General features: G+C 28.5%; 2 protein-coding genes across 3 annotated transcripts in view; one reads left to right on the forward strand and one right to left on the reverse strand.

Annotated features, from left to right (window-relative positions):
• Window positions 1-22,494, reverse strand: part of LOC107444022 (sulfotransferase ssu-1-like) — a 71,831-nt gene that overhangs the window by 47,009 nt on the left and 2,328 nt on the right. Inside the window, exon 1 of one of the 2 annotated variants that reach the window (XM_071178829.1) lies at window positions 4,070-4,609. The exons of the other annotated variant lie outside the window; for it this stretch is intronic. The gene's annotated coding sequence lies outside the window, so the exon portion shown is untranslated. Of the gene's footprint in view, window positions 1-4,069; window positions 4,610-22,494 lie in introns of those variants that run through there. 2 annotated transcript variants of the gene reach the window in all.
• Window positions 11,120-21,568, forward strand: LOC107444972 (uncharacterized). Its single transcript, XM_016059262.3, has 3 exons — window positions 11,120-12,365; window positions 13,385-13,435; window positions 19,909-21,568. Exons 1-3 carry the CDS (start codon window positions 11,728-11,730, stop codon window positions 20,480-20,482), a joined length of 1,263 nt encoding a protein of 420 aa, XP_015914748.1. The 5' UTR covers window positions 11,120-11,727; the 3' UTR covers window positions 20,483-21,568.

Here is a 22,494-nt window from a genome sequence, read left to right on the forward strand (position 1 = left end):
CTATGGCAAAAATTTGCCATACATGTATGCCATACATGTAAAGATAAACATTCATATCTTCTCTTTTCACTTCATATAAGATATTGAAACTAAGCATCTGACTCATATTCAGAAAGTAACGTTTTTTTTCTCTAACATCATATCATTGTACTTTGTTCATTTAAATAACAAATTGCGAAAGAATAAATTTGTCAATCAATAAATTTTGACGATTAAATTAATGAAATATTTCATCATAAATGGGGGAAAGGCCTATCTAAAGCCTCAGACTCCCAGTTCGAACGTAATGAGTCAGTCCTTCAAAGGAATAACTAATTGAATGCAAGAACCTTTGACACCTATACCATATTATCAAAAGTGTTGTTATTTTTGCTAACTCTCAATTGTTAGCAAAACTAAATCAAGTCAGTTACACCACCAACTTTGAGCATATCAAGAACGTAGATCCACAAAAAGATCACCTCTAGAAAGACCTAGTCAGTTGAGGATGATATTAAAAATAAATATATAAAAAGTAGATAATTGTACTGTTAACCCTTCGGAGCAGAATTTTTCTGAAGCATACTTTTTTATTATTTTGTATTTGGTACTTGTATTTTTTTTAATTTAGGCCGAAATAAGTAAAAAAGCATATTTAATGTAAGTATTTAGCTGTTCATGGTGAAGGAGAAGTGTGCAGCTTCTGTTGGTACTAGGACCGTGGACGCCCGAGGGAAGAAGTCTGACTTTGTCCGTTGCCTTTATGCTTCAGCTGGGTATAGTGGAATGGCCTTCACGCCTTGGGTCACCCCGCCAGGAGTATAAAACTCCGGACGTACTTCACCCATTCCACCCAGGGCCACCACCTCCGCCACGATGAGGCAGCATAATAGGACTTGGGGGGGCTCTAGAACACATGATTTCCATTGAGAGTACAGAGAATATCTGGATTTTCACGGATAGTAAGAACTCAGTTCAATACCTAAGTAATTTGCAAAACATCAGTGACAGAATTGGCCTAAATATCATCGACAATTCGATGACTTACTCTTATCACAATGATATACATCTTCATTGGATCCCCTTTCACGTGAACCTTCACTTTAATGATCTGGCATCTGGGCCAAGAGGAATAAGTACTACCACTACCACCACCAAATATTTAGCATTTAAATAATTTATGGTTATGAAATACAGCACATAACACCTGCGTATTTTTCTGCATTAATGGTATAATCTTCCTAACTTGGCTCCCTTGCAAACAATAATTTTTCAAATTTGCACTTAAATATATTTAAGAGAAGCAGTTATTTATCATTGAAATTTCTTTAATTTACGAAATCAATTAGTGATAAGATTTTGAATATGAATAAAAAAAAATTCAAACTACTTTTTTTTTAATTTCATATTTTACTAATAATTTCGTTAATCTAACAGATTTCCTATAGTGACTGTTAGATTGCTTCTTATAGTTAAAAAATCCGCAAATATATTTTTACTTGTAATTTGAGTTTCAGAATAAAAAATATCTATAAAAGGAAGATTGGTATCCAATTTTTGTCAAAGGGATCCGTCTCCCTAATTTGAACATTCCGATGAAATTTTTAACTGAAACTAAGGACTGATAACTTAATTTCTTTATCCTTGAAAATTTATCCTGGAAAAACAAGATATTCGTAAAAAGTTTTTTAAAAGATATTCTTTAACTCACAACTTTGCCTTACATTTTTAAAAAAGCAATACGATGTTTAGCCAGATATTGGAAGTGGTAACAAAATGTATGCTTTAATCAGAGGAGCCAACTGCCCCGTATCCTACAAAATGCTTTAAAAAACGGTAGAAAACTATACACTAAAATTTGCAAATTTTTGGTCAATTTTACTAACTTTTAAAAAGGCTCAACACGAAATGGTTCCAACAAAATGGCACTTTATATGAGCCATTGAATAATTTATTATTAATAATGGGTAAAACCCCTTTAAATTGTATGTATAAGCAAAGAATCACGCATTAAAACATATGCTTTGCTACCACCAGAAAATACTTATCCACAATCTGGGAGCAATTTGGATCTCTGGTTGTATAATTTGATTTTTGGTTTAATAAATATAATTATTTAAATACTGCGTTTACGACCACAGCACAAAAATATTTCAAAGACATAAATATTTCAAAGACATAAATGAAAGATGTTTAAAAAAGATGTTACGATGTCTACAGAAATTTCACAAATTTTTACTTGTCATAATTATGATTTTATTACAACTTAAATTATTGCGATGGGCTAAAACCCTGGTAAAAATAACAACTTAGAATTCTCGTTTTACAGATGTACAATTTCCAACTTGTAAGGTCATTTGATTAAGTCCTAGTAAAATAATAAATTAAATAAAATATTTTTTTAACAATTAAGCTGTTTAGTTTTGATTTTAAAGCTTCGTAATTACCCAATAGAATTTATATATGCATGTTTGTTTTAATGATTTGCCATTGTGCTTAAATCAAGATTTTTTTTAATTATAAACTTTGAACACTAATATTTTTGCATTTGTTACTATGCTCAAACAATTTTTTACGTAACAAACTTTTAAAACTAATCTTTTCACATTCGAACCTAAGTATTGCTACCCTTAAGAAAAACTTTCCAAGCAATCGTACTAGATATATACAAGCTTTACCCAGAGCCGTCCCCACTGGGGAGCATCCAGGCGTAGTGTTAGCCCACCAGGGTACTAATCAGTGAACAAGTGTTCAAATACAAAAACATGGTGCAAATCAAGAAAAATCTAGCAGGTCCGTGAATCCAAATGAAAAGTCAATACTACATGCTTTGAAATCGAGAATTATAACAGATGTAAAGAAGTCCCTTAACAAAACGGAATTCCAATAAAATAAAGAGCAGAGGAAAAGATGTTCCGTTACAAAAGAAAATTCAAAAGATAATAACAGATATAACGAAGTCACTTAACAAACGGATTTCTAATAAAAGGAACAAATGAAAAGACGATCTGTTACAGAAGGAAATTCAAAATTTGGCTTAAATATCTGTATGGTTTTCAAAATGAGTTTTCATTACTTGTCTTATTTACTATGCCTTTCTTTATTTTAGGTTCTCTCCAGAACCGTAGAAGGTTCTGGAAAGAAAGTTGTTACGGGAAATGCTTTTTACGAATACTATTGTATAAAGGATAGTGCATGAGGAAATGTTCTAGGTCATCATAAGTTTGGCAATTACTGCAATCTGAGGGCTTATTAAGTAGCTACCCTAACATTTTGATAGCTACCCTAGGTTCCATGATCAGTAAGGAATTGATTCAAGTAAAAATCGGAGTAAATGCAATCGTTCTAAATGGCGATTATGCATTTAAGCCTTAAGTTTTTTCGTTAAATCATTCCAATTTAAAATTGTAGCTTGAAAAAGTTAATCACAGCTTTCGTTCAAGGACAATACAAAACACGTTTAAATTATTCTGGATATAAGATTAACGTAAGCGAGTAAAATTACTTCTCATCTATTTTTTCTTATTTTGTAACACATTCTGCATTCTATGTTCATATTTATTTTCTAACTACAGTTTGGGCAGACATCGAAAATCACCATTGAAACCAACTTAATTGCCAACTAATTACTACAGCGTAGTTGCTAATTATTAAGGTATAAAAATGCAAGCCAACTTAACATTTTTATAACTTAATAATTAGTAACCACATTTTTTATGAATATTGAAAATTATATAAAAATATAGCTTAAATTATTTAGTTTTTATATTAGATATCAAAGTACTCGGATTGTAAAAGATTAAGAAAATAAAAACTATGATGAATGCGAAGTATTTACAGGGGCTGGTGAGCAGAGCCTTCGAATTATTTGTAAAAAGTAATAGTGAGATTTTCCAAACTGAAAATTTAAAGGAATTATTAACTTTTTTTTCCTTCCTCTTTTTAGGAAAAGAAAGTATGATTCATAATACTAAGTAAATAAATTGTATTTTTTCATAGCAAAATTCTTCTTTTTAAAAGAATTTTCAAAAAATGATTATTTACAAAAATAGCGACCACAATACTTTACATGCTATTAACTTCTACTTACCTCAGAAGGTGGAGAAAAAAAATTTTCAGTTTTCTTATGTAGCTCTAGGTTTAAAAGAATATTTTCATTTTTATACTATAATCTATTAAAGGTAGCCAAACATAAACGTTTCATGGATTGTCACTATCTAACTAAAGACAGGACGGAAATGATTATTCTGATTCAAAATGACCTTCATAATCAACTTTCGCTATCTGGTTATCCACACGCTTTTATCTCAATTTAAAGAATATTGCAACATTTTTTTTATATATATTTTTTTTAGTCGGATGATAATACACTTCCTTTTTTTTTCAGCTGGGATATTCAAAGGTATCAAATGAAACATTCAATGCCATTCTCCTTTTTTTAATTTTTAGGGTATGTTTTTGAACATCTTAGAGTATTATTTTAATGCTTTTGTATGTTTTTCATATTATTATTATAATTAGCGTATTTTCCGGTCTTTCCGTCGACATTTTGAAACCCTAAATTGTAATAAAATTTTGAGGGTGGATGCTCAGGTAACGTGTTTGGACACAATGATTTTTTTTTCTTTTCTTAAGTTTGTCACTCAGCATAAAAAATTAACCTAGTCCAAAATATTTGCATGAGAAAAATAAAGAAATTATTGCACAGTCATGTCAGTCCTTAAATTAGATTATTCTAACAGACGGAACGTCAAGAATTCGTCGAAATCAGAACATAACAAAATAACACTCTGGAACAACTTCTTTTCTGTTGCATGATATTTTTTTAAAAGATTTTATCTACTTTCTTATCGCTGATTTCAAATTTGCAATCGGTTTCTCTCTCCATGTTTTTTCAATTGACATTTTTGGTCTACTTTGTATTGAAATGTATTCAAGTTCAAAAACGCTATAAGCGGATCACTTAAATGTTGCGATGAACTTCAAGTGGAAAAGTCGCAATGGAACTTTTGCTAGGAAATGTCATCAGACGCCGCTAGGGATGCTTCCTTATTATGAGCTGTTTCTTTGAGGTCTTCTAAGCAGGCCATAATAGGGAAGCGTGCCTAGACGGTATTTCTAGGAATGGTTTCCTATTAATAATGCAATCTCGTTGATGTGGCCTAACTCTTTCTAAAAGTTTATCGCAACATTTACTCAAACCCCTGTTATATATAATGCTTTCAAACTTGTGCATTTCGACAAAAAGTACACTAAAAGTGCCATTTAAAAAAATCTGTAACGTTTGAAGTAAGACTAATTTCAGATTTAAAACCCTCTCACCCGAAATAGGCAAATCAAGTATTTGTATAAATACAAAGAAAAAATTTTCCCTGTGCAATTATTACTAATAAAGAGTAAAAGAGCAAGAATTGATTCATTTTCAAAGCGTTTCAGAGCATTATATACAATACTTTATGTACTTTATTATTATGTACAATACTTCAGGTACTTTAATTGTTTTTTTAACTCATGTCTTTAGAAAACGATATTAATAGTCGGTTAGAAATTTGTTTTTAATAAGTGTGAATTCACGGTTTGACTTATCTATCGAATACGCATTTTGTATTGCAAAATAAGGGTTTGAATGATACACCGAGACATGCACTATTATTATAATTTTGTAATGAAACGTAGTATTTTTACAACGTTGTAAGTCACTTTCGTGTGCGTAAAAATGGAATGTTACAACCAAAATTTTGATGATTTCCTGGCTATCAAAAAGAGCTTAAATCTCTTTGGGAGCTCCATAACAGAGGTGTAATGGAGAGGGTACGTACATCAACTTCGAAAGATTCCTATTTTTTCGTCAATATTTCAGTTTCTTATGAATTACAAATTTTTTGTTAGTGGTAAATTTCGTTCAATTCTGCAGCTGTTATTTACTTGCATTTTTTATTACTGTAAAATTCTTTTGCTTTTTTAAGATGGTTAAAAAGTAAAAGCACTGTTTAATGGGGGGGGGGATAACATTCCTCGCTTTTTTAATTTAGCATTAAATTATGTTGTTAAATTAAAACGAGTGTATAAGACTTTATATTAAGGTAGTTAATATATAAATTTAGAGAATTTTAAATCAAATGCAGTTGGAAACAAAAACAAATCGCATTTTGCAAAAAAAAAATCTGCAAGAAAGTTAGCATTTTTATCGCATTTTACTGAAAAGCGCGTTACTACAATAGTGCTCATAGCAATGCAAATTGCAACTCTTTAACGGTAGGTACACACAGAGCCTGAGTAAGGCAGGGGCATACTGGCAGTTGCCCCAGGCCCCCACATCAGAAGGGGCCCCAAATCGAATAGAAAGTTTATTTTACGCCTCCTTCTTTAATAAACTTTTTTTAAGCAAAATATCAGTACTGTGTAAAATCCGTCAGTTTTACGTTAGCATCTTCATTAATCTATCGTATGAACACAAAAAGTCTATATTTCGTAAATCCATGGCTTTCTAGGGCGTAATCCAGCTAAATTTTCGCAATTACGATGGACAAATTTGGCCAATCAATAGCTTGTATTTTTATAAAATGCGATATGTTTACAAAAATACTGGCTTTCGATTGGCTTAATTGGGCCATTGTAATTGAGAACATTTTCCTGAATTCCCTCCTAATCCAAGGATATAAATTTTTCGCAGCTAGATGACAATCAGAAAACTGACATGATGGACATGGAATTGTCAATCAATAAAATGGACGAACGATATTTCGTCTGGCCATCGGAGGAGGGGGGGGAGAGACTTTGCAACTACTTTAGGTTCTAGTCAGTTTTCTTGTTATGTTATCCATAATGAGGTGAAAAATTTAAATACCTCCATAAGTTCGGTTTTACATTGCTGAAGTAGTAAAACAGAAGGGGGCCTCCAAAGAATATTTTGCCCCGGGATCTAATTAGGTTAAGTCGGGAGCTGGGTTCACATATAAAAATTCTCGTCAATTTATCGCCTGGGGGAACTTATAGTCAATCAAAATAACGATTAATTAAAGTGCTCAAATATCATCTGCAACTCTCTGCCGGATGACAACTTAAGCTTCCATAGTTTCTTGACCACTAACTAATATCAGATTTCATAATTATATTTCTTTAAATTATATATAACCCCTAAATTAAGAGTTTGCACATTTGTTTTAATTTCATAAAATAATTAAATGTTAAATAAAAAAGCGGAATGTTACTCTTAATAGTATTTTTATTTTCTAATAATCTTTATGAGAAAATGTATCATCAATCAAAACTTTAACCACTGTCCATCTAAGCCATAGCGCTTAAAAATTAACTGGAGTCCTATACTTGATGGCAGAACCAATGAAAATAACACACTTTCTTATAGTGAAAAAGGCAAACTTTCGCCCTCGAAAACATCCTTTTTATTTAATATTAGTGTGACACTTCATTTTTATTAATATCATTCGTATTTTTCCAGATCCTTTTAGAGCCTTCTAGAAAAATGGACATATATATAAAACCGTTGATTCAAAATCGAAAAAGCAAATAATGTATTTCACCTCAACATCTTGATTACTATTCGTGAATAATATTTCCTTTATCGTTCTTAATACTTTTCATGGTTTATTGGCGTTGTTACAGTGATTTGTATCGGCAAGGAGGAGATACAAGAAGTAATTATACAGAGCATTTTACCAAAATAGCCGATTTAAAAATATTAAAAAATATTAAAAAAAAACTCTGCTGTATGATTATTAACAATATTAAACTTTTATACTCACACAGCTGAACATATTGCTTTATAATTGTACTAAATGCTTTACTCAATGCACTAAATGCTTTACTCAATGCACTAACCTTTAAACATTATCAAAGCTACAGTAGCTGGCCTGCTCCATTTTCCAATGGTTTTATCACACTGTAAGAATTATTTTCATTCTACAATTACGGTAAAATAACAGGCAGCAATCTGTCTATCCAATTATCCGTAAATCTTATGGTAAAAAAAAGCATTTTTCACCTTTACTGTTTAGAAACCGTTTACAACTAGTATGGTTAAAAAACCATGAATACAAAACTATGCGGATTTTTTTTAACTATTCACAACTAGGATAGTTTCAAAACCGTAAATACGAAATTTAACTAGACATTGAAGCTAGGCTTTTTGTTAGGTAGTTGGCACTGAAAGTAGATTGTGGTTGAGTTGTGTTTTATCAATTTATTAACTGAACCGATAAATGTGGTTTAATAAGTTTACAAGGTTGTTTCACCTTTCGTAAGAGAGGAAAAATAGTAGACTATTTTGCGAAGCAGATTTATGGTGCTGCCATCTATGCGTGGATGAGAGCATCGTATTCTAATAGTCCAGGGTCACAAATTAGGGAGTTCAGGACACTGGAAACTCTTCATGTGTTGAAGAGAGTAGAGGAAATATTGTGGTGAAGATGCTATAGCAGCAGGCATGAGATTGACAGTTTAGTCCTCGTGGCTATATTATGTACCCAGCTGTAAAGAATTAAACGGCTTCATTAGGTCTGCATAATTGGTCCGATAAAACACTGATTGTTAAGCCTAATTATGTGAAAGCAGTTAATAAACGGTTTTTCTCGCAGGTAACAGTTTCCATACCATCTTATTTATGATTATTTGACTGTTTTGCTTGAATATGGTAAAATAACGGTTAAAAAAATAGTTATTTAATTTTTTCCGAAAAATTTCCAACAGTACAAATGACGATTTTTATAGCTGAATTTGGTGGCTAATTAGAATAAAACATAATTCGTGAATATACTTCTTCAGAAAATATACTACTTTTAATAAGTAATATTAAAATATAAGTCTATTTTTACAACTTATATTCATTCTGATGCGCAGAAAGCTGAACTTTTTGTAGGTTCTTCATAAGAAAGAATAAAAGTGTAAAGGTATGATGCAGTATTTTTTAAAACTGAAAAGTACTAAGACTGAAATATGTAACTTGTTCTTTTTCTAGAGCGTAAACTCGATCACATAAATACAGCGATACAATATGCAGAATGCATAAACGAAGAAATATAGAAACAATTATTGTTTTATCGTTTGTTATATGGCATTTGTAGAAGTAAAATAGAATTGAAAACAATTAATCCCTTCACTCAGATGCGACACCGGTGTCCCTTATACATATATAAGGTAAACTAACCAGTGAAGGAACACTTGAGCTTCGCTTGCCTTTTAAAAATTCATATTAATTTCAAAATTCGTAATTTTAGTTAAATGACAGTGTCAACATATTTGCTACTAATTGCAAATCATGTAAAAAAATTGTAGAGAACTTACATAATATTGTTTTAAAGTTTTGGAGGTTCAAATAACAAGTAGTAAGAAGACCAAGTGAAGGAACAGCTCTTACCAGTGAGTGAACACCAAGTAAAGGAACACTTAATTTTGGTTATTTTTTAATGCTCCTTGTGAATTCATAAGCCATACAAATATTTAAAAACAAGCCTATTCTTGAAATTATAACATATAAATACTTGGAAATTTTAACTTTTTTTGTAATTATGAATTGAAAATTAAAGTGTCAACATATTAACACATGCTGTTCTTTCACTGGGAAGTCTATGCCCAGTAAAGGAACATGCCTGTTCCCTCACTGGTCAGAAGTTGTTTTTCGTATTTTTAACATACTTTTGATGCGGGACATCACTAAAAGCACAACAAAATTAAAGTTTATCTTTTATTTTCATTAACTTAGAAAAAAAAAACCAGTAAAGGAAAGCTTGTTCCTTCACTGGTTTTTCATCGTTTGGTGATCCAGTGAATAAACACCCCCTTATATCAGTACTTGCTTATGCTATGATGCTTAAAAAAAATAAAACGTAACTTCAATAACTATATTTTGAATTCTCTTTTTCACAGTAAGAAAAAATAAAACTATTTCATGCAATTAATTCCACTTCAAGCATATAAATACAAACACTCACCTTATAATTTTTTCAAAGAAACAAGGTGTTTCAGGGATAATAACAAATTAAAAAAAATTTCCAGAGAAGTCTATTTGACCAGCTAAACCAAAACATTGCTAGATGACTTCCTATTGTTTGACAGTAAGCTATTGTTACCAATCAATCTGAAGAAAAACTTTCAAATTCTCATTTTAATCAATATATAGGAAATGTTCCTTCACTGGTTGGTTTACGCTATATATATATTTTCTAATGCTTATAAAAAGCAGTCTAATAGTTACTAAACAAATCTTATATTCGTACTAAAATATAAATAGAAAAAAGTGGTTTGATTTTTCCCTCTATTCATATTTAAAAATTAAAAAATAATTTATTCTGTAAATTAAATAAATTTCAATGATAAATAACTGTTTCTCTTAGATCAAAATAACGGCAAATAAATGCAGGTTTGAAAAAATCATTTTTGGAAATTAGACGTGTTTTGAAGATTTTACCTTTAAAGCAGAAAAAGATACCTGTGTGTCATGATGTACTTTATAATCATAAATTATTAAAATGCTAAATATAATATTTTTCACTTATTTTGACTTAAATTAAATAAATAGAATGAAAAAGTATGAAAAATATATTTAATAAAAATTCTGCGTCAAAGGATGAAATTTGTAAAGATAAATGTTTTAATTTTAATGCAACCAACTGTGAACGAATTTTTCGTTGTTTTCAAATATGAAATATATTATAAAAGATATAGAAATGTTGACTGAAAAATAAAACGAAGAAGAAAATAAATAGAAGGATTACAACAGAAAATTTCAGAAGTAATGCATGCCACGCTGGTTTTCTTTTTTTTTTCCACCAGCGTGAATCTTAAAAAATTTTCGTGACAAAAATTCATGTTTTTTCTTATTAAATTCTTCATTATTTTAATGTTCTTTTTCCAGTTTTTTTTTACCTCTTCCTTTCATTTATAACAAAATTATACTCTTTAAAAATATTAAAGTTTAATCGATTAATTGAAAAAATGACAAATATTGATTATTTTTATCATAGTTATAATTATTTTAAAGCATTTAAATTAAATAAATGATGAAGTAAGTTGAAGTAACTAATTATTTTGAAGTAACTTTTATTAAAAGTGCATTGTCTATAAATAGTAATTTAAAAAAATATTCAATAATCATTTTTACGGAGCATCATTGATAGCGCAAATGCAGTATCGTTGCTATGGAAACATGCTACGCTCATCCCGTTTACCACATCACTGCGAAATCACAGATATTCTGATATCTTTTATAAATATATTCCTCATTCGTCGAATTGGGTTTTTTTCCTGTGATTAGCAAAAAACGACTTAGTGATTCTTCTATTGATATGTGAAATAGCTGATGAATTCTGTAATTTTTCGGAATAAGTGAATTGGTTATACGATTCTGCTGTTGATATCTTGATACTTTTCGATTCTGTCCACTTGATAAGATTCAGGTTATTTATGCTTGATAGTTAAGCCTATGGATGCTTAAATTGAAAGGAAACAATCAAGGAATTTCGGAATCAATTCTAGATTATCATATAGCTAAGCCCCATTTTAAATAAGTTTGAAATTTCTTTTTACTTGATCTAAATCTGTAGATTCAGAGACAGAACTACGCCATCTAAAATTCATAAATTTTAACGAACTATCTGAACATGAGATGACAATATAACGCATATCTGGTATTCAAACGGAGTGTCGTAAAGTTAGACATTTTCATTTGAGCAAGGCATAATAGTCATTTAGATATAATAAATTCATCTAATTACCAAGTTTTTACTTTAAAAAATGATACTTAGTCTACTCAAATGGTTTCGTGAGACTTTTTACAGATCGGATTCAGATGCAGAAAACGAATCATTAAAGAAAAATTCAGCTTTGGATCTGAAGTTTTTTCCCAAATCTTACTATCAGCGTGTTTACATGAACTCAGAAATATATTATAAAATTATCTTCAATGAAGGAATAGTACTTACTTTATCAGACTACAGAAGATATTTCTTAAACTCGGGAATTCAGACTCTATTCGATTGCATCGTAGATGAAATGTTCGAAATAAATTCTGAAGAATCAGAGTTTATTGCAAAATTAACGCTTTGGAGGTTAAAGGATGACCGATTCGGAGAAAATATGTTCAAAAGCTTCAGTGGTCAAAAACTGAAATACTTTTTGCATCATTATCACCGTGCGCTGCATCAATTACATAAAGAAACTGGGAATTGGTCATTTGATCCATTATCTTTGGTTATGTCAGAGTGTTATAGCCCATTACATGAAAGTTTTAAGGAGGGAAATTTTGAAATGTTATCTATAATTTTAAATAGTGGATATAGATTGGAATTTAATGACACTAAAAGGCTATTCTACACTTCCTTCTCTTGCAACAGAGGACAAAGACGTATTGCTAACTTCGAGTATTTGATCAGGTAATATAGAAGTTTTTAATCGGGTAATGTTGAAATAAGTGCTTCTAGTTATTGATTATAAGTCCTTAAGCTAAAACTATGCTTCGTACTACTTACACTCGACATAGCCAAATATAAGTACTGTAGTAGTAGGTTTTTTACATTTCTCCCGTGAAGGGATATGCACTGGAAAAACTTCTTGACAGTGGAAAATGCTGACTATCCAGAGTTGACCTTCAGCTATAGAAAATTTCAAATTAAATTAACTTTTATTTTGATGGGATTAACTTGTAAAAATCTGTTTGTTTTTTTAAATCTAATAGCGTAAAGCTAAGGAGAAGATAACAAATAATAGCAAATATGTAAAATAATTAGAATTATTTCAGCTTTAATAGTTGTGTGGTGCATAGAATAATAATAGTTGCGCCGGTGCATATTTCGTGCATGAGTGCATGATTTCTTAGTTTTGATCAATACCTATTGATTGATTAATCCCTTTTCTTTCACCCTGTACAAAATACAGGTATTGAACAAGTTGCTTATGTTATTGAATGCATTATTAATTATGAGAACATTATTAATATTTTTATTAGGTAGACATAGATTAAGAACTGTTTGAGATCCACTTTAAACCACTACTAGATTAATTTATTGAGATTGACTAAACATTGTTACTTTTTCAGAGCGCATTGAATCAGAATAACGAGCAAATTTAGTGCAAAACTTAATATGTAGTACATTAAACAAGTTTAAATTTTATTAATCTATAATATGATTTCGATTGAAAGGTAACATAGTAATATTTAATATCTCATTCAGACTGCAGCAAATTAAAACGACATCTTAGTTATAGGTCATGATGCCGTGATTTCAAAATTATATTTCTCTACATTTCCGTGGCTTGTAACAGTCCCAAATTCCAATTATGTTGGCAGGGCATTAAATGAATCAAAAAAGGATGTTTAAGCTAATATTTGAAGAAAAAAAATTGTTAAAAATTAAGACTAACAAATACTGATTAATCTAATCTATTATTTCAGAATTAATACATTCCTGACAATCAGAAAATATTTGAGAACATTGGAGAAAAGGTAAGCATTTTATTCATATTTACTATTATATATATTAGATTATATATATATATATATATATATATGGCACAATAAGGACAAAAAGAATAGAGGAAATGACGACGAAAATTAAGAAAGATAAAAAGTTTTATTTACTGCGCATAAGTTGCAAGTATGTAGAACTCATAAAATAAGTTAAAAAGAAAAGGAAAACATGGAAAAAATATAATAAATATTAATGCAGAAAGAAGAAGAAACCATATTTAAATAAAATATTTCAAAATATTTAAAAGAATCTGCTTGAAAACAAATTTAAAAAAAAAAAAACAGAAAATAAAATAATGGAGAGATGTAATCTCGTCATCAGCTCACACGATTTTATCTGTAAAAAAGATGCTATCTAATATTGCATTAATTATAGCAAAAGCAAAATATATCAATACAATAGTGTGAGGAGCACCCAAAAAAATTGCAAAAAGATAGAACATAGTAAGTATAAATTTGAAAATAATTAAATCATCAATAAATCTAAAAAAATTAATATTATGAGTAGAACTCTTTTTTATAATAGTGTAAAAATAAGTTAGCTAAGAGAGATGAAAAATTAGATCCTTGTGGTATTCCATCAATTTGAATAAAATATGCTTTCCATTGTAAAAAGATAATTATTATAAAGACAAATAATAAATAGAATTTCCCAATAATCAAAATCGCAATTAAGGATATTTTTATAATCATAGTATTAACTCAAAGGAACATCTTTGATTTCAGAAAAGGGAATGGGATTGATGAGATCCTGGGAATTAAATGCTGCAATATAATTAATTTTATTTTGCTTAGTAAATTCTAAAATCGGTTGATTATTAGTGTTAACCCAAGAAAAAACCTTCTGTAATAAGATTGTTAATAATTTTATTTAAGTAGTTAGAGGAAATGGTGTCAAGTTTAGCTAGATAGGGATTAGACCCAGAGGTGTTAGTTCAAAATTGAATAGGAATTTTAAGAAATTTTGGACTGATAATTAAGTACGGAAATTGTATAGCATTAATTTTAATTTTAAGTCTCTTATATGAATCTAAAAAATTTTCAATTATAATATTATTATCCAAATTACTAAGCTTAAACTTTTTATTATTTTTAACTCTTTACTTAATTTTTATTTATTTACTTACTTTTTTTGCCTCGTTTTTTACATTGTTGTGAATAAATGTGTGAGCAGTTGCGGCCTGACTTCATCATACCTTATCATTGCAAGCTAAACAAAAAATGCCTAAGCAATCAATTTTTTGCAGAAGATTGCATAATTATTTTTAACTTAATTTATGGGGGTAATTACTAATTTTTTTTTGCAGTCGCTTAATTGAATTATCAATTTTAGAAAAATTTGTTGAATTATTATTATTATTTCAATTTTCCATTGAAAAAAATTTTTTGAAATAATAATAAACAGCCCATTTGCATTTTGATAACATACATAAAGGTAAAGAGAATCTACTTAATATCTTTAAACAAAAATTATTGAGATCATTAAGAAAGTATTTTGGAAATTTTACTGATTGATATATGGTAAACGGGTCTAAATTTTGTGCCTTTTAATCATTAAATTACTTAATTATAAGTTTTCTATAATATTTAAATCCCCAGTAATAATATGTTTATGATGTTTATTAACAAATTCAAAATATCTCTCTTCTTCACAGAGAATACTCGAATATATTAATTTTCCTAAAACTTTTACCAACATCATTATAATTAAAAACAGTTCTACCAATAAATTATTATTTTAAAAGATTTTAATGGAGATTAATGTTAAAATCTTTTAATGGAAACAGAAAAAAAAATTGTTAACAAGGAAATTTAATGATAAAATGCACAAATTTTGAACCTATTTACCATATATAAATTAATAAAATTCTAAAATACTTTCTCAATGAGCTCAATAATTTTTGTTTAAAGATGTCAAATAGATTTTCTTAACCTTTAAGTATGTTAACAGAATGGAAATTGCCTGTTTATTATTACTTTAAAAACTTTGTTTTCAATAATAAGGAAAATTTAAATAACAATAACAATTCAAAAAAAAATTCTAAAATTGATCGATCAATTAAGCAATTACAAACAATATTGGCGATTAACCCCTTAGACAACTAACTATAACCCAAAACTAACAATAACTATGCAATGTTCTGTAAAAAAATCTGTATTGAACTTTCAAATAAATTGTTAAAAAATGCAAAAAATTTAAGTGTGCTAATTACAATAATGATAGTATCATAAACAATTTTTGCTTTATATAAGAGGTTAAAAATTAAAATTAATGATATAGGATTTCCATACTTAATTATTAGTCCAAATTTTCTTAAAATTCCTATTAAATTTATACAAACACTAGTAGGTCTAGTAGTAGGTACTTACCTAAGCAAACCTGTCACTATTTTCTCTAGCTATTGAAATAAAATTGTTCACAATGCTAATAAGGAAAGCTCTTCTTGGATTATCACTAATAATCAACAGATTTTAGAATTTATTAAACAAAATAATATTAATCCTATTGAGATCTTTAAATCCCAAAATCTTTTTAATAGCATTATGCTTTCTAAATTAAAAGATGTTTTTTTGAATTATTACTATGATTATAAAAATATCCTTAGTTGCAATTTTTAAAATCAAATTAATTTAATAATTATCTTTACAATAAATAATAATTATTATTATCTTTACAATGAAAAACATATTTTATTCAAATTATTGGAATGCCACTAGGATAAAATTTTTCATCTCTCTTAACTAACTTTTTTTTCGCTATTATGCTCTAAATATTAAATTTGTTTTTAGATTTATTGATGATTAAGTAATAATTCATTGTAAATTTATTAAAAACTTCCTTGTTAACTAAATTTATATTTTTACCATATGCAAATCAAATTCGGGAAAATCCATGGCTAAAAATCTGTACATACCGGGCTAATTGTGCTTTGTTTTAATAAATGTTAATAATTTTCTAAAGTCATTAAAATTGTATAATTAAATGGCAACCTTATAAATTATAAGCTTTAAATTATCTAGTGCAGTATTATTACTTTGCGCGTATCTATTTTCAGGCAAATCCAAAGTCACTAACAAATTCAATGCACTTCAGTACTGCAGTAAGAACGCACCATAAAATGACCTCTCTCCTTACGATTTTAGCCTTTTATTTACGCTTCCAATTTCATATTTTATAATCTGGCAAACTAGTTACGAAAATATTTTAAATCGTTTTTGAAAGATATCGGAATGTCTAAGTTTATTTGAATTATTAAGAATTGCTTTATAGATTACATTTGATATTTAATTCAGTCTTTTTCTTTTCTTATGATAATAGTAACTTTTGAGATCTTGAGACTATCTGGGCATGTGAAGTATATTTTTCTAATGTAATTTTCTATTTTGATTTAATTGAAGCCACTTTCGTTAGAATCAGACTAAAAGTTGAGAAATAATAAAGGTTTTCATAAGTATAAGAAACACAATTTTGTACCCATGGTTCAGAAAAATTAGTCATTTTCTTCAGAGAAAACTTTTTTCAACACAAGATTTTTTTTTTTTTACTGAGAGCTTTATTAACCCCTTTTTTCTCTCTCCCGTGAAAATGACGGGATGAGGTTTCGCCCTCTATTTCGTGTTCCCGTGATATTGACGGGCTGGAGTGTTCAGTAATAACGCGCCAATAAGAATAAAACTGATTCATTTCTTTTGCCCGGAAAACAATTTATTTCTCATTTTACACACCAGATGGCAGTACCAGGATACTTTTAATGTAATTGCAGATAGTTCGTTTATTTTAAACTAGATGTCAGCACTAACCAAATACGTAATACAAATATAAAAGCCAATAAAATAGACACTTTTATGACCGTTTTCTTGAAAATTAACTGATCGTTAAGGGGTTAAGTCATTATAAACAATGATTGAAAATACGAACTCCAGAGACTATTTGGACATGTAAGGTATATTTTTTCATGTAATTGATTCATGTAAATTGAAGTGAAACCACTTTAGATACAATCAGACGAATATTTAAGAAGTTATATAGGTTTTCAAAGATATAAAAAACTCAGTTTTGTTGTTATAGTCTAGTAAAATTAGACACTTTCTTTAGAAAAAGTAACATCCAAGATTTTTTTTCACTGAGCTTCATTAAGTCATTACAAACAATGATTGAAAATAAGAACGCCCGGGACGAAGGTAGCGCCTTTCTAAAACAGACACTATTTAGGACCTTTAATGCTACTGCATCTTGCCAATTAGAAGTAGAGCTCACGCTCTCGCTTCTGCTTTAGCAATCTTTTTTTTTTGTTTTTCGCGCAATGAGACTGATTCAGATTGATTATTTGAGACTTATAATTTGATTTTGTTCAAATACGAATAATAGACACTTATAAAAGGAAGAAAGTTGATAAAAATAAATCTATCTCCGCACATTTTTCAAGATACTTATTTTCTGTAGAAATAAATAGATCTGTTTTATATTTCATAATGACCGTTGAACTAGATAAGGATTTTGCTTTGGTTTTGTAACTTACTCTAAAATTGGAGGTGGGGGAATCGAAAAAAAAATTCTGCTTTTATTTGAATTTAAAAATAAAAAAAGCTTTTTTTTGCCCAGTAATTTGAAATTTTAAAAATTGAAAATGTCAAATCAAATAAAAAATTTAATATTCGATAATTAACTAAATTAATAATTGCCAAACTTCATAGTAAAAAAATACCTTAAAAATATCTGTAGGCCACAGAGTTGAAATTTTACGTGCTGAAAGAGCTAGTTTCTTTTCTATAAACAAAAAGAGGGTAACTATTTTCTCCGAAATTCCAAAGATATAGCAATTTAAAGTAATTTCTCACCAGTTCTTTTTTTCCGTTTTTCTCTACTTTATCTAACGGTTATTCATACATTGAAGAAAAATTTATTTTTCTCTCTGGGGATCTTTGTTTTATAAGCTCGTGCTTGTCTTGATGTCAAAAGTAATAAAAAAAGAATAAATTAAATTCTTAAAAAAAAAACAAGAGAAAGAGGTTAAATGTTTTCAAATGATGCTGCCAAACCTTTAAAATTTTGAAAACATTTAAATTGGAAATGTCTCAAGAAGAAACAGCCTCCAATTTGAACTATTATAATATAATGTAAGGTGATCGTTATCTATTGTTAACAAGAAAAATTTCTTCTCATTTATTATTTATTACTGTATCACACATTGTTTATTCCTACATTTGAAATCTTTTTTATTAAGTTCAACTGATCATTTTGCAAATTTAAATTTGCATTCATTGTTTACGATTAACATATTAACATAACATTATTTTATAAAATTTAAAGAATTACATATTCTATGCACAAAATAATTTTTTCTTCGAAAAATATCAACTTTTAACGGTTTTAAGAGCAAAGAGCCAAGATAAATATACGAGAGTTAGCGAATAGAGCGAGCAGGGGTTAAAACTCCTATTTATTTTACATTTCTTCCACATCTCAAGTAGTCAAATTTCACATTATAAATAATGCAAAAAATATGTGATACGTCTGTTACTACATTTTATTACTTAATCCATACAATAAATTCAACATTAATCTACAATATAATATATTTTTTTCAGGCCTATTTACTTTCTCATACTCATTATATGCAGTTCTTTCATTTCGTCATTCCCTCATATAAGTCAGACAAACCATGAGAATAAATGTCTCTTTTTGAGTGCTCGAAACGTGCCAACTTCATAATTTTTTAAGAAAATGAAGTTTTCACGTAACTAAATACATCTTTCCACTAATGCTTCCTGCAATTATTCCTTTGGTAAAATATATGATTAATTTACCACAATCATTTTTTTATTTACTTTTTTTCCTCTTACAAGATCCATTTTAGTTAGTAATTCTTTAAAATATTTTTTCTTCTACAAAAATTATTTTATGCATTAATTCTCCCAAATAAAGTTTTTTCTTTTACATAATCCTTTTTAGTTAGCATTTCTTTTAAATATTATTTTTTCTTTAACGAAATCCTTTTTAGTAAGGAATTGTTTAAAGTGAAGTTTTTTTTTCTTTTACGTAATTCTTTTTGGCTAATGATTCGTTAAAATAAAGTGAGTTTGTTCTTTTCCAAAATGCTTTTTATTAGTTTTTCAAAAAATAAAGATTCTCTTTTTTCACAAAATTTTTTATGGCTTATAATTCTTTAAAATATTTTACTCCCTTTTATGAAATCCTTTTTACTAACTAATTCTTTAAAATAATGTTAGTTTTCTTTTACAAAATAACTTTTTAAACAGTAATTCTCTAAAATAATTCTTTTTTCCTTTATAAAATCTTTTTTAGAAAATAGTTCTTTAAAATAATGCTAATTCCTTTCACTTAGATTACTTATTAAAACAGTTTTCAAGTTTCTTGGTAGACTTCGAATTGCTAAACTTATCAAAAAATTTATTGATGTTCTTAAATTATTTTTTCATTATTACAGGAAAAGAATTGATGACAACTCAACCATATATAAATTGAGTGATCTGTGTTTTCAAGTTGAAGACAGAGAAACAGAACGTCATGATCGCTTCAAAGCATTCCAGGAAATTTTTTTCTGTTTAAAAGAAGCTTCATTGGCCGATATGTCAGAAGAATTTGAAAATCGTCATGCCACAACAACAAGAAAGTGCTCACTTCAAGTGAGGAGGAATTTCTTAATTCTTCAAACACTCCATGCATTTGCCAGTAATTATTGCGAACAGAAAAGGATGCTGGAAACTTTAGATCTAATTTGGAGATCTATACCTGATACATATGTTAATCCATTCGAGTTGATGAATATTCTTTATGAGGGTCGATATTTCGTGAAAAAAGAAAGTGTTTCTTTGACTCAAGAAGAATATGCCAAAAGTGAAATTCTCGGATATAACAATATCGCAAACCCTAGATCTTTGAAACATCTTTGCCGATGCGAAATAAGACATTGCCTCGCAAAAAACCATCAGTTACCTAATGGAGTGCATGCTTTAATCATGCCATCAGAACTCAAATCTTTTTTGCTGTTAGAACGATGAAACCGGAGTACAATTTGTTTATTTCTGAAATTGATGGTTTACTTAATATTAATAGACGATAAAAACTAAGTACAGTGCTCAAAAAATACACAAAAACGTAGTTTTTCTGAATAAACATACTTTTTTTTCGTTGGATTCAGATTTCTGCCTCGAAAATAAAGGGTGTAGCCATGATCTGGGAAATATTGTCTTAATAGTTTGGTCAAGAGAGCGATCCAAAGTTTTGACCCCTTAATGTTAATTTAATTTTTTTTTTTCGTATTTCACCATATCTCGAGAAATCTTTTAACAGACTGAAGAATTAATATTAATATTACATTACATTATTAAAATTATATTAAAAATTAACATTATTGAAAATTAATTGAACATTAAGGGGTCAAAACTTTCGACAGCTGTCCTGACCAAATTATTGGAACCATATTTCCCAGATTGCGGCTACTCCCTATCTCTTAAAAAGCAGAAATCTGAATCAGATATGTTTGATTAGAGAAAATACATTTTTGTACTTCATAACTTAAAATATCGTCTACTTAATAACTTCATAACTTAAAATATCGTCTAAATAATTAACATATTTAAAGTCGCCCCCTCGACCCATTAAGATTGAATCCCAGAACGTGAAGATCCAATCATTGGATAAAAAGTTATTCAGGGTTGTCCATTTTTTTTCTTCCTGGCGCACTGTTCTTATGCAAATTGTTTCACTATGCAATGCATGTAAAACAAACAATTCGTTATTTCTTCACAATGATTTTTAAAACTAAAAAAAAGGAATAAAAATATATAAACGAGTACTAAGCGTATTTCAACCTATTTTGGACTTTTGATCAAAAATTTATCTTAAACACAAAAATCGAAAATTATCTATGCAAGTATGTAAAATTGTTTTACGATGCAATGCATATAAACAAACTCTTTTACATTTTTTCGATGATTTTTAAAGCTAATCTATGAACCTAAGTGCGTTTTATTCAAATCACTCTCAAATATTAAATTATATCTAACTCTGGAATTTTAAATGTGTGAGCCTATTTATATATAATTTCAGTTGTACTGTTTGTTCATTAAAGATGTTTAACTGAATATTTACGTTTAGTAATTCTCGCCTCTTTGAATTGGAATTTAGTATTATTTGAAATAAAAATGAAAGTAAAAAATTCAAAATAAAAAACAATATTTTTAAAAACCACGTTTTTGTAGTAGAGAATAATAATTTTAAAAAAAGTTTGAAAAACGAAAAACGTGGGGCGCATGAAATACATAACAGTAATGTTATATTAGTGTGTGTATGTGTGCTCATGAGAATATGTGTATGTATATCTGTAATTGTAATTGTATCTGAATGTAGATGTTGAATATGTTTGCGTATATGCATATGTATGTAGCTGTGCATGTGTAAATATGTATAGAAAATGTGTATAGAAAATGTGTATATATATACGTATATGTACTGTTATGTATTTCATTCGCCCCACGTTTTTCGTTTTTCAATTTTTCTTTAATTATTATTCTCCACTACAAAAACGTGGTTTTTAAAAAATTGTTTTTTATTTTGAATTTTTTTATTTTAAATTATAATTTTTTTAATTTTTATTTTATATTTTTTAAAAATTATTACTTTTTAATTATTATTCTTCACTACAAAAAACGTGGTTTTTAAAAACATATATTTTTATTTAGATTATTTTTCTTAGTCAAGAGTAGTCAAGACTACTACAAGATCACTACTAAAATAATAGAACTTTCACTTTAAATTAGGGATACGAAAATCTTTATAGAAAAACAATTCGCGATCGCAACGAACTACAGGGGGCGTTGTTGTATGAGACTAATACCTGCGATTTCTATATGAACAGTCATTCAGTTACTCTAGAGACGTCGTTAATGTAGCACGTAGCATTGCAACGTTCCTTCTTTATTGTGGCTAATTAAATTTAAAAAAGAAAAATGCTTGATATTCTTTCTTATGCAAACGAAAACAAAATGGTATCTCTTTTTATTAGAGAAGG

The sequence above is a fragment of the Parasteatoda tepidariorum genome, chromosome 3 (genome assembly GCF_043381705.1).
Source record: "Parasteatoda tepidariorum isolate YZ-2023 chromosome 3, CAS_Ptep_4.0, whole genome shotgun sequence".
Lineage (NCBI taxonomy): Eukaryota > Metazoa > Arthropoda > Arachnida > Araneae > Theridiidae > Parasteatoda > Parasteatoda tepidariorum.